The sequence below is a fragment of the Chenopodium album genome, chromosome 3, assembly GCF_948465745.1.
Source record: "Chenopodium album chromosome 3, dcCheAlbu1.1, whole genome shotgun sequence".
NCBI lineage: Eukaryota > Viridiplantae > Streptophyta > Magnoliopsida > Caryophyllales > Amaranthaceae > Chenopodium > Chenopodium album.
In genome coordinates, this window is record NC_137836.1 from 56,463,556 (window position 1) to 56,477,062 (window position 13,507).

General features: G+C 36.8%; 1 protein-coding gene across 2 annotated transcripts; it reads left to right on the plus strand.

Annotated features, from left to right (window-relative positions):
- Positions 1-992: 992 nt before the first annotated feature.
- Positions 993-9,699, plus strand: LOC145623992 (putative transmembrane GTPase FZO-like, chloroplastic). 2 transcript variants are annotated; one of them, XM_081676914.1, is made up of 7 exons: positions 993-1,650; positions 2,680-3,149; positions 4,897-4,983; positions 5,408-5,839; positions 6,217-6,381; positions 8,908-9,138; positions 9,343-9,699. In XM_081676914.1, the coding sequence occupies exons 1-7, from the start codon at positions 1,131-1,133 to the stop codon at positions 9,460-9,462; spliced, it is 2,025 nt and encodes a 674-aa protein (XP_081533040.1). In that variant the 5' UTR covers positions 993-1,130; the 3' UTR covers positions 9,463-9,699. The 2 variants fall into 2 exon arrangements, with proteins under 2 accessions (XP_081533040.1, XP_081533041.1); XM_081676915.1 differs by having other exon boundaries at positions 2,680-2,945.
- Positions 9,700-13,507: the final 3,808 nt, after the last annotated feature.

Below are 13,507 nucleotides of genomic sequence, written 5' to 3' on the forward strand. Positions count from 1 at the left end.
CTTTTGTCAGTATGATAATTAAGCAAATGTCAATTATAATAACCCTATTAGATTGTGATAAACACAATTCAATTTGTATACTGAAAAATTGCTAAAAATAATACAACCTTTGGTCCATTATTTTCTAATAATACAACATTTTGATTATTTTGTAATAATACAACCTTTAGAGGTGTTTATTTTAATCAAGATAAAATTGAATTTACACTGAGTTTTGAAGTGGGAGAAGGGGAGGGGATATTCCACCCTTCTTCGTCCCCCCCATCAAAAACTCATCCCCTCTCTTTTCCTAACTTCAAAGTCTTTTTTTTTTTTTCAATACATGTTTATTTACCAAAATCTGAGAATAACCATTGCACGCGATAATCTTTACTAAGTAATTATAAGCAATATTAGTTCGTGATTTTAAGACCAAACAATACTAACTCCGCAAAATATTAAATCTCTTCAAAAAAAAAAAAAAAAAAAACAATATTAAAAATGACAACACCATGTGCTAACTAAAGCAGTGTTAGTTAGTAAACTTAGCAATAATTACAACAAGCTTTAAGCATATTAATCAAAAGCTTACAAACAATTGCCGCATACTCCGTTAATCACACCAATCATGTTAATAAAAGAAAATACTAGGAAATATATTTATTAAATAATACGTAGTATAAATGAATAAAAATAAAGACCACACTTAATTATATCTAATTAAGCCAATAATTACAGCAACAAAATAAACGCTAGACTATCGCGCGCAACGCGCGCGATAGGACAACTAGTGAAATGAAAATATGGATTTAAGCACTCCAAGATTAAATACTCAACCCGATCAATAATGGCAGTGAAAGGTTATTCATCATCGGGTTTGGTTTTGGGGAGATATTTTTAGGTGTTTACAACTATTTAAACACTAAATTAACAAAATTCATTAATTAAAAAGATTAACTTACCGTCCTAGTATAAAAGGATTGTTTTGACAAATGTTCCGTACTTCTCTAGCAATAATTTATTTAGGAGACAAAGATTTTAGATAAGCTTTCCAAATTGAATTTTCCTTCCTCAACCTCCTTACAAAACCATGAAACCAAATCCATCTTCTCAATAACAGTAGAATAGCACCACCTTCAATATCTACATCAATGTCATCTTTTACTTCTCTCTCTTCACCCCATTTCTTCTCCACTAGTTTCCTCTCTTTCAAACAATCAAATATTCCCACAAACACCCATTTCCTTCATAGATTCACGCACCCAAATCCACCCCACCAACTCACTCAATTTCACTCTTTCAACAGAAATTCACTTCAAAACAATGCAGCTCAATCATCAGATGCTTTTGCCCCCAAAAAACCGACGCCTAGGACACTTTTCCCTGGTGGGTATAAGCGGCCTGAGATCAAAATCCCCAACATTGTGCTCCAGTTGAATGCTTCTGAGGTTCTGAATGATGGTTCAGTTGTTGATTTTGTGGATATGGTGGTTTCGAAGTGGGTTGGAATTGTGGTTGTTAATGGAGACGAAGGCGGTAGTGGTGGAAAGCTTTATGAGGCTGCTTGTTTGTTGAAGTCTGTGATTAGAGACCGAGCTTATTTGTTGGTTGCTGAGCGTGTTGATATTGCTGTTGCTGTTAATGCTAGTGGAGTTTTGTTATCTGATCAAGGTTTTCTTCTGCACCTTTTTTATAGTTATTTTTATTTGTTTATTTTTTACAATTTAGTGTAATTAAGTAAGGTTTGTTTTAATTTGTGGTATGCTGTTAGTTTCTATGCATAATTTGTGGTATAATTGATAAGGGTTTTGTCGATTTTGTGGTTTGTTGTTAGTTTCATTACCTAATTTGTGGTATAATTGATATGGGTTTTGTTGAATTTGTGGTTTGTTGTTAGTTTCATTGCCTAATTTGTAGTATAATTGTTATGGGTTTTGTTGAATTTGTGGATTGTTGTTAGTTTCATTGCCTAATTTTGTGGTATAACTGATATGAGTTCCAATGAATTTGTGGTATGCTGTTAGTTTCAATTGCCTAATTTGTGGTATAACTGATATGGGTTTCGTCGAATTTTGGTGTGCTATTAGTTTTTGTGGTATGTTGGGTGTGTTGTATTCACCTGATAATATCAGAACTTATTAAACCTTATTAGAACTTATTTTAGTTATAAATTGAACTTGGGTATCCCTTACCACTTATTAGAACACATTTTTCCCGAACTTATTCACCCGTGTATAATGGACTTGTCTTGAAATAATTGGAAATAAGGTGAACAAAACATGACCGTCGTTTGTTTTCATCATTTGATTAATTGATGGGTTGCATTTGGGATGGTATATTGGTTGATTTAGTGTCTGTTTGTGCAATAAACCTTTACTCTCGATGGCGCAGTTGAGGTAGTGAGGGTTTAAATTTTGGTGTAGAGTTCTTTACTTTTGATATCAAGTTCTTAAAGACTACGGAGTATTTTTTTATTTTTATTTTTATTTTTTTTTTGTGGTTTTTAGTTTTTGTTATTTCCATTGCTTGATTCTAGAAGGTTTAGTATGAGGGTCAATAATTTTGATCAAACTTTCAAAAATATTACAGACATGATCACCATTTATTGCCTCTTGAATATTAAACACTGGAGGCTTAAAGTGATAACAATGGAAGCAAATGTCTTATTAATGGGCTGATACCACTTGTATATATCTACAGGTCTTCCACCAATTGTAGCAAGGAATACATTGATGAGTTCAAAATCAGACTCAGTAGTCCTTCCAGTTGTGGGAAAGATAGTGCAAACTGTGAAAGCTGCACTCAACGCTTCTAGAGCTGAGGGCGCTGATTTTCTTATTTATAGTATTCTTGCCGAAGAACCTGCTGAAAATTTCTTGAATTCTATTAATAATAGTGTCAAGATTCCGGTGTTTGTTGAAGTGGAATTGATAACAACTGGTGGGTCATTTGATGAAGTATCAAAGGTGCTTATGTCCAGTGCAAGTGGAGTTGTTACTTCATTGCAGGAATTGAAGTCTAGTGGTGATGGTCTTAGCAAAATTTTATATGACCCATCAGCTATAAATAGACTTGCTACAGACATAAGACGCCAGGATGAAGATTTAAGCTTCAATAAGCACGCGTTGAACACTGCTAATGGCTTTTCTGTTGATACGGGGATACCCCTAGCTAAGAGACTACTCACTAATGTTTAAAAACTCTTTCATAGCACTAATTAAGAAGTCTTTGGAAATTGACATAGTTATGCTAGAGTTGAGATTCAACTAGTCACTATGGTAAATAACATCATGCTTGATAGGAACTAAACAAAGAGAAATCAAAGGGCAAATAGCTAAATCATTATCTATAGAATAATCTATCACTAATTAAACATACTAGTTTCAAGCAATTAACACTAGTTAGCTGGATTAAGATTGAACTAAGATTAAGAGAGCTAAAAGTTCATGCTTTTGGTTTTTTAGTAAATAATAAAGGATAAACATGAGAAGTATGAAAGAAAAAAACTAATATGCTTGATAAATTATCAATTTTTTCCAAGAACTCTTCAACTTCTCTCTTAAAAAATTACTCTCTTTTAAAGGCTGAGCTTTCCAAAAATTATAAGCTGTCCTAATTTATTGATGTACTCCATATGAAACTATTTATGCTCCCCCTTAAATTACAACTTAAAAGTGGTTTAAAACAACTTGGATAGTAGATAGAAGTTTTGAGTCCACCTTCAGAAAATTCATGAATACAAGAGTACTGGGCACCCACTCCTTGGTCACTCAGAGGCCACAAAGCCACTTGAAACTAATTGCAGCCTGCTCTATTGTAGTTGGAGCGTTTTACACTGCTGCTCTTTGAGTCCTCCTCGATGTTTATTGCCCTTTCTTGTTCCTTGATTTCTTTTCCTACAACACAAAACACGTGAGAGTATCAAACTACTAAAAAACAAGGGGAAAAGTGCAATTAGAGGGCATAAAAGGGTAAGATAGGGTTAACTTACTAATAGATGAATAAGTATGAAAATGAAAAAAAAAAAAAGGAAAGAAAGGGTATAGTAGGTCTAGAAAAGGGGAAAACATGCTAGAGTGCTACCAATATTGTTGCATAAATGCCACTCATCAGAGTTTGTAGGTCCTGGCATATAATACTTTCTCCAGTTAATAATATCAAAGAAAACTTCAGAATATAATACTGTTGTTACTACTCCTCTGAAGATAAAAAGAGAGTATGGAAGAGAAAAACGGTGGGCCAAGTTAAGTGAAATATTTTATGTCATCTGCCAAATAAGATTATAATGAGTTGTTCTTTATGGAACTACGATAACAGAAATTTAGTAGTTATTGTAGAAATTAGCGAAATATTACTAAAATTTTGGATATTCAAGTAAAACATGGACCTTGCAACGGGAATGTTTCCTAGGTCATCCACTAATCAGTAGGTATGCAAATAATTGATAAACACACCACTATCTTTTGGGTGTTGGGAGGTATAGAAAAAGTTTTTCCTATGTGTGTGTTTACTTATGGTCTGATGATTTCCTTCTTCTATCTTAAGGTTTTAGGAAATCCTGAGCTGATCTTATTCTAGATAACCAATCTGTAATAATATTCTTGCCTAAATGCCTAGGATAAGTTTTACATTATTTGAGTTCCTTTGGATACAATTTTTATTACATTTTATCTAAAGGTTAGAAATAAGCTTTTTGTTGCATGTTGTCTGTGATGGTGTTGTGTTTTCTGAACTGATAGAGTATTGATGAAACTTAGTATGGTTGATTGTAGAAGAAATTAATGGTGCTAATGCTGGTTACCCTATGGTAGCAAGTCTTGTGTAGTTATTATCCTTTTAACACATAGGGATAAGTTGATGCTTTTGAATGTTATTTCAAACTGGTGTTAATTTCAGACCTCATTTTATGTTTTTCAGGTTGAATTCCTACGCTATACTCAGCAGTGGAAGAAAAAAGTACTATTCTTGTTGAATAAAGCCGATCTATACAGGAATGGCAATGAGGTATAATTGTAACTTAAATTTAGCATTGAAAGTATCACAAACCTAATTGGTGATTAGTTATAAGCAAATAATAGATCAGGAGACAAGTTACGATAAAAAAGTGCTCCTTTTTATCTTCCTATATATTTTTTCTTGAAGATGGAAAAACAACTAGTAGACGTATGAGGCAGCAGAGTTCATGACCTATGTGCACTGAATTTTGAAAATTTGGGATCTCATTGTTGCCTTAGATCCTCTGCAGGTATGCAATGAGCGTAGCGATGTAGAGGATCCAGACATTTAATTGAGAATTGTGTATAGTTGGGAATTGGGACTGTGAATTGCAGTCCTAGCTAGCTACTGCACATGATATGCCTTTTGTTTTTATCTGTTAGTCCTTCATTTCCGGAGGTGTAACATAACCCTTTCTACTAATTTGATGCAGCTTGATGAAGCCATTACATTTGTAAGAGATAATGTGCGAAATTTGCTGAATGTAGAAAATGTGACTCTATTTCCTGTATCTGCACGCTCTGCTCTTGAAGCAAAACTTGCGACTAATGATGGAACAGTTCAACAAAATCTAATGTCTGAATCCTACCCAAGCTCTCAGACTTTTGATGAATTTGAGAAATTTCTATATGACTTCATGGATGGTTCAACAACTGCTGGTCTTGAGAGGATGACAATTAAGCTTCAAACACCTCTTGCAATTGCTGAGCGACTATTGTCTTCCTGTCAAACACTGGTGACACAGGACTGCAGGTATGCCCAGAAGGACTTAATATCAGTGAAGGAGTTAGTTCGCAGTGTTGAGGAGTATAGAAGGAAAATGGAAAACGAGAGCAATTCGTGGAGTCGGCAAATTATCTCACTGGTATACAGCATAAATGATTCCAAATTTTAGGTTTAACTAATCTTATTTCATCATTGCTTTGTTCACTAGTCTATTGATTTGACCTTGTGAATCAACTGCAATAAAATGAAAAATTGAAAAGTGTATCAGATTTTTCCATTCTTGCTGCCATTATTCTCTAGTCCTGGCTCTCACAAACATATTGGAAAGTTGTATATATATATTTTTTCTCCACTCTTGCACTAAATGAGCCTTTGGTAGATGAAGTATGACCTAGAAAGTGTGGTAAAAGTTACACTTGGCCTGAGTCTATATTTGTTGTATTAACTTGCTTGGTTATCTGAAAAAAAAATCTATGAGATGATTACTGATGCCTGGGTGTAATTGTATAACTGTAGGTTGGCAGTGCAAAAGAGCGTATGTTAAAACTTGTGGAATCTACCCTGCAGCTATCCAATTTGGATATTGCTTTTTCAATGTTTTTGGGAGGAGACAAATCCGCATCAGCCGCCACACAGAGTATTCAAAATGACATTGTCAGCCCTGCACTTGCTGATGCTCAAGTAAGTTAGATTCCTAGTTACTATACGCCTGTATCTTCCCCTTCAAGCTGTGCTGCTGCTTTTAGCCTTTTATGTGGAGTTGCAATGGGGTGAAGTGAATGTGTCTTGCTACCATATTGGTTCATTGCAAAGGGAAACTTTACTTGGAACCTTGGTGGAGGGGATTTTAGTTTTGATTATTTGATTTGGGGGAGGGTGTGTTTGGTTAATAAAAGAAGGTTGTTTGGCATGAGAATCTTTTGCTATAGTCAATTAGGATGTAGATTTTGATTGGTTTGATTTTTCCTTGCCAACTTAGCTTCCTTTGTGAGGATTTTGCTGGGTCTTTTGACTGGATTTCTTTTAACCAGCTTGGGGGGGGGGGGGGGGGGGGGTGGAGGACATATCTCTTTCCATCCTTTGGTGCTCTTCAATCTTAAATTTTGAATTGTTAATTTCAAAAAATTGGATTTCTCCATTATTCCTAAAGAAGTTGTTTGATTGATCTTCAATTATGTTCTAGCCTCCCCCCCCCCCAACCCCACCCACCCTCCAGGTTTCAGAATAGTGAGAGACTGATACTTGGGAACCCATAGTTTCAAGAGCTTTAAGACTAGAAGCTATTATGAAAAGGTGCAAATGAGATGGGAAAAACCTCTAGTCTCTATCGTAGCTTAATAGTCCATGGTGTAAAGAACCAAATTTAGCTCTTTGAATATCATGAATGGAAACTACGTTGCTTCCTTCTGGCATGAATTTTCATACTAATTGTGTTTACATCTAGATGACTGATTTTAGGGTCTGACACCTCAGTTATCTTGTTCATCTATTGACAGTGGTTGATAGTCTCTGCTGATCCCTCAAATGTCTTTTTATTCCATATTAAAATGACGGAGGATTATTTCTAGCAATTCTTGGAATTATTACTGTTATTGACTCCAGAGCCAGGACAGATAGAGATATCTGTTAAGTGCTTGCCTGCTGTCTCTTTGATTTGTCTTCGAGTCATCCAAACCTCTTTGTTTGTGAATATTCACTATGAGGATAGCATATTTCTGTTACTTTAGCGTCTTTTTTCCCTGTAGTTATCCATAAGTTTATTAGGACCATCCTCACATATCAATGACAAATCCAAATCCAAAGTTGGATAACAATTACTGAAATGTTGCATTCCAGTTTTTTGTGAAAGGTAGAAAGATTGCGGGATTTGATGATCTTGGCCATCTTGCTGGTAGCACTTAAAGCACTCCAAGCTTTAGGTCACCCGCAAAGTAAATTTAGGTTTGAGGAAGAAGGATACATATTCCAGCAGGTGCATATATTCTGAAATTGGGCTATATAAGAGGGAAGGAAGGAAACCATTTCTGTTTTTTAGAGTTGACTGTTGTTCACGAGTGTCAGGTGCTTCTGTTTGGCTCAATTATTACAAGATAAATGGCAATAGATCCTTTTTTTTTTTTTTTGGTTTGCTCGACAACCAAACGGCTTTTCAACTCAAGGGGACATGTTAGATGAATTTGATGACTTGCATGGTTTGTTGAACCTGCTCCATATTTGCCGATAATGGATATGATGTGATAATGTAGATCATCTTTTGATATCTTAATCCCCCCCCCCTCCTCGTCTTCGTTTTGTTTGTTTGTTGGTTGGTTTTTTGTTGTTTGCATTACGGTAACATATTTGTTAAGTGGACTTTTAACTTAGTGGTACATGTTAGTGAGATGTGATTAATGAACTGCATTTGTTTAAAGAACGCAGGAAATCCATAATACTGGATTGTTTAGATGCAGATCATTCTTCTATACACATTTGCCTTGGTATAGTAGCTAAGAACCTTCATTTAGAAGGCCAAAGTCACTGCATAGGTTTATCAAGCTAAATAATGTGCATGGTCCAAAAAAAGTGGGCAGCGTAGCTTATGCTTTTGTCCAAGAGGCTAGAATGAGACTATTTCACTCACCTTGTATTAACTACTTCAACCAACCAATGTGTCTATATGTGAAGATATATGAATTATTTAGTTGATCTAAAGCTGTTCAGCATTTAAATATGCTTCTAGTAATTAATCTATTTCCTTCTTTTGGTACAAAAATAAAATGTTGAATGGAGAAATACACTTAAACTACAATTAATACTTTTCTGAAGATGTATTGGAAGAATATAATTGTTCTTTTGATCATCAAATGGTTGCATACTTATTTTTAATCTCCCTGTTATAAATTGATGTGAAAAAAAATGCTGATCTCTTTGCACATCCTTGAATGATCAATTCAAATCTTGTGGATAAAGTGGGCAAAAAATTAGGCCAGATTTTAATACTTTTTGAGGGATGGTATTGAGAAACTTTGAAATTTGTGAGTTTTAATATGACGGTTTTCAAAAAGATTTTCCTAATTTTGGCCAACTTTGTTGTTTTAATGTTTGGCCTCGCAGAGCAGGTGTCTCTAGTTGTTTTTGTTTTGTTGTCTGGCATTAAACTATTTTCTCTTAATTTATCATCATAGCAGAAGTCTTTGTTTTCTTTATTTGATTTGGTTTCAAAAACAGAGGATTCTTAGGGAATATACGTCCTGGTTAAGAGAAAACAACATGCGTGAAGGTATGCAGTATAAGGAGACATTTGAGAAAAGATGGTCTGTACTTTTTGACTCACACCACGAAGGGGATTTTACCAGTAATCTTCTGCTGAGAGAAGTTGATACCCAGAGCTTGAAATCAATAGAAAAGTTTAGTGGTACTGCAGCTTCAAAACTTTTTGACCAAGAAGTTCGTCAAGTGGTGAGTGCCATGTTCTGCAAATCTTCTTTCATCTATTTTGATTTCACATTTGGAAATAAGGAGCCTATGTTGCTCTTTACCTCAAATTATTATTACCTGATAGGTATTGCCAACAACCACAGCATAGTTTTATTGTCACATTTTAACTTATGTATAGGTTGAGGTTGAACCATTTCTAACTGCCCCTTTCTTCTCTCTCTGTAGTTCTTCGGAGCTTTTGGAGGTCTAGGAGCTGCTGGTTTATCTGCTTCACTACTGACATCAGTGTTGCCAACTACATTAGAAGACCTTCTAGCACTTGGACTTTGTTCTGCTGGCGGGTGATATATCTTTTTCCATCTCCTTGTTGAATTGTCTGATTCCACAATATCTGCTGTGCACATAGAATCTGTTCTTTTTATGACGAGAGTTATGGCCTGTTACCTGATGGAGCATCATTGATGGTCTATATAGTTTATAAATGCTCTTTATCAGAAATTTATTTGAACATGTTAATTGGTATTTTAAGGGTAGTTTTTACTCCTGAGCCCCTTCACAAAAAGTATGTTACATTTCTTTGAAGTGATGTTTCAATGATTAAATATGTAGGCTTGCTAACATAAATTCAAACGTAAATCTTATATTAATGATATTATTATCCAATATCCCATATCACCCACACTTCTACCTCAAGATGTAATCTAACACATTATTCAATCTAAACCAAACAACAACCTACGATATGACAAGTTCGTTTGATTTCTCTCAAATTTTGTGACTAGCAAAAGCACACGCTTTTATTGGGATGTAGGATTGTTTTTATTTTATTTTATTTTATTTACATAAATTGATGATAATGGTAGGAGTTGACATATTATAAATATTCTTATCTTTAATAAACAATTGCATGACAACTGGGACTTCAAATCTTCAATATTAAACTGTTTCCCTTGTTAATAATATACTCCCTATGTACTAGGATAAAAGGCATGTTACTTTTCATTAGATTCATTATAGAAAACTGTTGTACTTTTTTGTAATTTCTTAATGAGCAAGTTCTTCGATTTATCCTATTGCATTAAAATTTGATGTAGTTTTATGTGCAAAGATATTAGTGAATCCTGGTCTTTTCAAGATTTTAGGAATCCTCATGTATTTTTTTTGGGCAAAATTGCATTATATTAACATCTAAGTTGTTCTAACTTTTCATTTCACCTTGATTACCCACATTGGGTTCTTGAAACTTGGATATGGGTATGACAATTAGGGTGTGTTGGATGGTTGAAGAAAATGAAATGGTATGGAATCAAATGAGAGGGAATGGGTGATAACATCACTTGTATGGATTGTTTGATGTTAGAATGGAATGGAAACAAATGAGGGAGGAAGGAGATTAAGGAGGGTACATGATGTGGTACCACTGTGTTTGAGAGGGTTATAGGAGATTGTGGAGGTTAAGGAATCATTTACCGTCAAGCAAGGAGAATTGTACCATACCCCTCAAACAACACAACATATAATGGAGTTTTTTTTGTGATTCCATTTCCAGCTCCTTGAATTTTCATTCCAAACTTTCAGGACATTTCATTTATGACCAAATATGCAAATTTTAAGATGGGCTATCTGACACTTGAAGTGGGTGTGTCCGAGATTTAGATGGCACATACCTGCGCAGCTGCGCCCAACACTTCTGGTAGAGTTAACTTTAGCCAAAATATTCTACCTTTCAGTCTGATACTTCTATTAGAGCTAACTTAGATTACAAGAACTAATGCCTTCTCCAATAAGCATTTTATTTTTCTATTAACTGAGTAATTAGGTTAACTAAATGTTGGTCTGAATAGTAGTCTATTGCAACGATCGTGGTGGTTCAACAATGAGATAGTTGGTCGGAAGGTTAATTCGATTACTTAAGCAACAAGCTTTCGTGCATAACACTAACTTTAGGCAATGACTCTCCAATGTCAATACATCAATTTTTCTGGATACCCTCCTCATACAAAGCTACTACTATTTATATTACTACTACCATCTAAGAATTGGCAAACAAGGCCTTAATTACTTAGAGTACTGTTCTTGTCTTCTTTCCCCTTTTGCACAATAGCAAACAAATAGCTAAAGGTATCTTGGCTCCCGTCTGCCTCCTCTTGTAGTGGCCACGGCTTGGTGTTGTTGGTCTGTCCTCGCTGTCTCTTCTATCGCTTGTTGTAGGTGAGTGTTATGGACTTACGGGTGGTGGGAATGGGTTCATTGCAACATTTCCCCCCAAAAGAGCCACCTTGTCCTCAAGGTGAAAGTCCGAGAACCTCGCCTTGATGCCTTCGGTGTCCTCCCAAGTCGACTAAAACTCTGACCCTCCTTGCCACTTAATTAGGACTTCCTTCCCCGTACTTGCCCCGCCTTAAACCGCATGTCCAACACACTCTCGGGCTCGACTATCAGCTCTAACTCTGGTGTGATTTGAGTTGGAATAGTGGGCGAACTTGGTATATCCCCAGGTGCCTTCTTAAGTTGTGACACATGAAACACGGGGTGTATGCGACAATCATCGTTTAACAACAATTTATAAGCCACCTTCCCCACGCGTTGCACCACCTTAAACGGTCCATAGTAGCGGGCTGCCAACTTTTCAAAGGGTCGCTTGGCCAATGACCTTTGGCGGTATGGTTGGAGTTTGATTAACACATAATCTCCCACTAGAAATTCCACATCCCGGCGCTTCCCATTTTCATATCTCTTCATAACTTGCTAAGCCCTCAACAAATTCATCTTCAATTCATCGAGTATCATGTCCCTTTCTTGTAACACTTCTTCGATGGTATCCACTGCCGTTTGCCCAGCTCCAATTCGAATTAATTTTGGGGGATCCCTACCATAAACTGCCTTGAACGGAGTCATTAGTATTGACGAGTGAGAGGTAGTGTTGTATGAATATTCGGCCAGAGCAGCCACCTTGCCCACGCCTTGGGCTGCTCTCCGGCAAAGCAACGCAAGTACGTTTCAAGCCTCTTGTTCAGCACCTTCGTTTTGCCATCGGTTAGGGGGTGATAAGAGGTGATCTTTCTTAATTTCGTCCCTTGCATTCGAAAGAGTTCCTTTCAAAACACACTTACAAAGACTCGATCTTGATCGGTGACTATACTCCTCGGAATTCCGTGCAACCTCACAACTTCCTTGACGAACACTTCAGCCACCGTTACGGCTGTGAACGAGTGTTTCAAGCCAATGAAGTGAGCGTACTTAGTTAGGCGACCCACCACCACTAGAATAGTGTCAATCCCTTTTCACCGAGGCAACCCCTCGACAAAATCCATGCTTATGTCCTCCGACACCCTCTCCGGAATCGGTAATGGCTGAAGTAATCCCGCCGGTGATTGTTTGGACAGCTTGTTCCGTTGACAAATCACACAATTGCGGACATATTTGACCACTTCCTTTCGCATAGCCGGCCAAAATAGCTCTGCCCCCATCCTCAAGTAAGTTTTCGTGTCCCTGTGTGCCCTCCTTCAGGTGAGTCGTGGTAGGACTTCAATAGAACGACCTTCTCGAACTCCGAGGGACCACCAACCTCCCTTTATATAGTAGCTGCTAATTTTCTACGGTATATCCCGGAATTAATTCCTCTGCTTCCACTGCAGCCCGCAACTTCTGAATTTCCCCATCTTTTTCGATTTCCCTATTCAATATTCCAATCCACCCTATGAGTCGCGAGCAAGGCCTTCAACTCCCCTTCAACTTCGCTATCTCCCCTCCGCGACAAGGCGTCAACCACTTTGTTTGTCCGGGTTTGTATTGTAAATCAAAATCAAACATGATTAATTTTCTCACCTATTTTTGATACTCCATCCCAATTTCTCTTTGTTGAGTGATATACTTGAGGCTTTGTTGGTCGCTCCGGACCACAAATCGTCTTACCAACAAGTAATGCTTCCATTTTTGCACGGATAGACAAACGACCATTAACTCTTTCTCATAAATCGATTTGCTTCGACCTCCAGATCTTGCTGTAGAAAGCCACCGACCTTCCTTCTTGCATGAGCACGACCCCGAGGCCAAAACCCAAGGCATCAGATTCCACCACGAAGGTTTTGGTGAAATCCGGCATAGCTAAGACTGGCGCCGAACTCATGGTCACCTTCAACCGCCTGAACGCCTCCTCTGTCGCTTCGGTCCACCCATAATTGTCCTTTCTCAATTGATCAGTGAGAGGATAAGCAATTTGTGCATATTGCTTTATGAACTTACAGAAGTCTCCAGTAACTCCTAGAAAGCCCCTTAGATCCTTTAATGGTTTTGGAGTGGGTCAATCAATCATGGACTTGATTTTATCTATATCTACTGCCACTCCCTCTTTTGAAATCATGTGGCCCAAATAAGCCACCACTTGCTT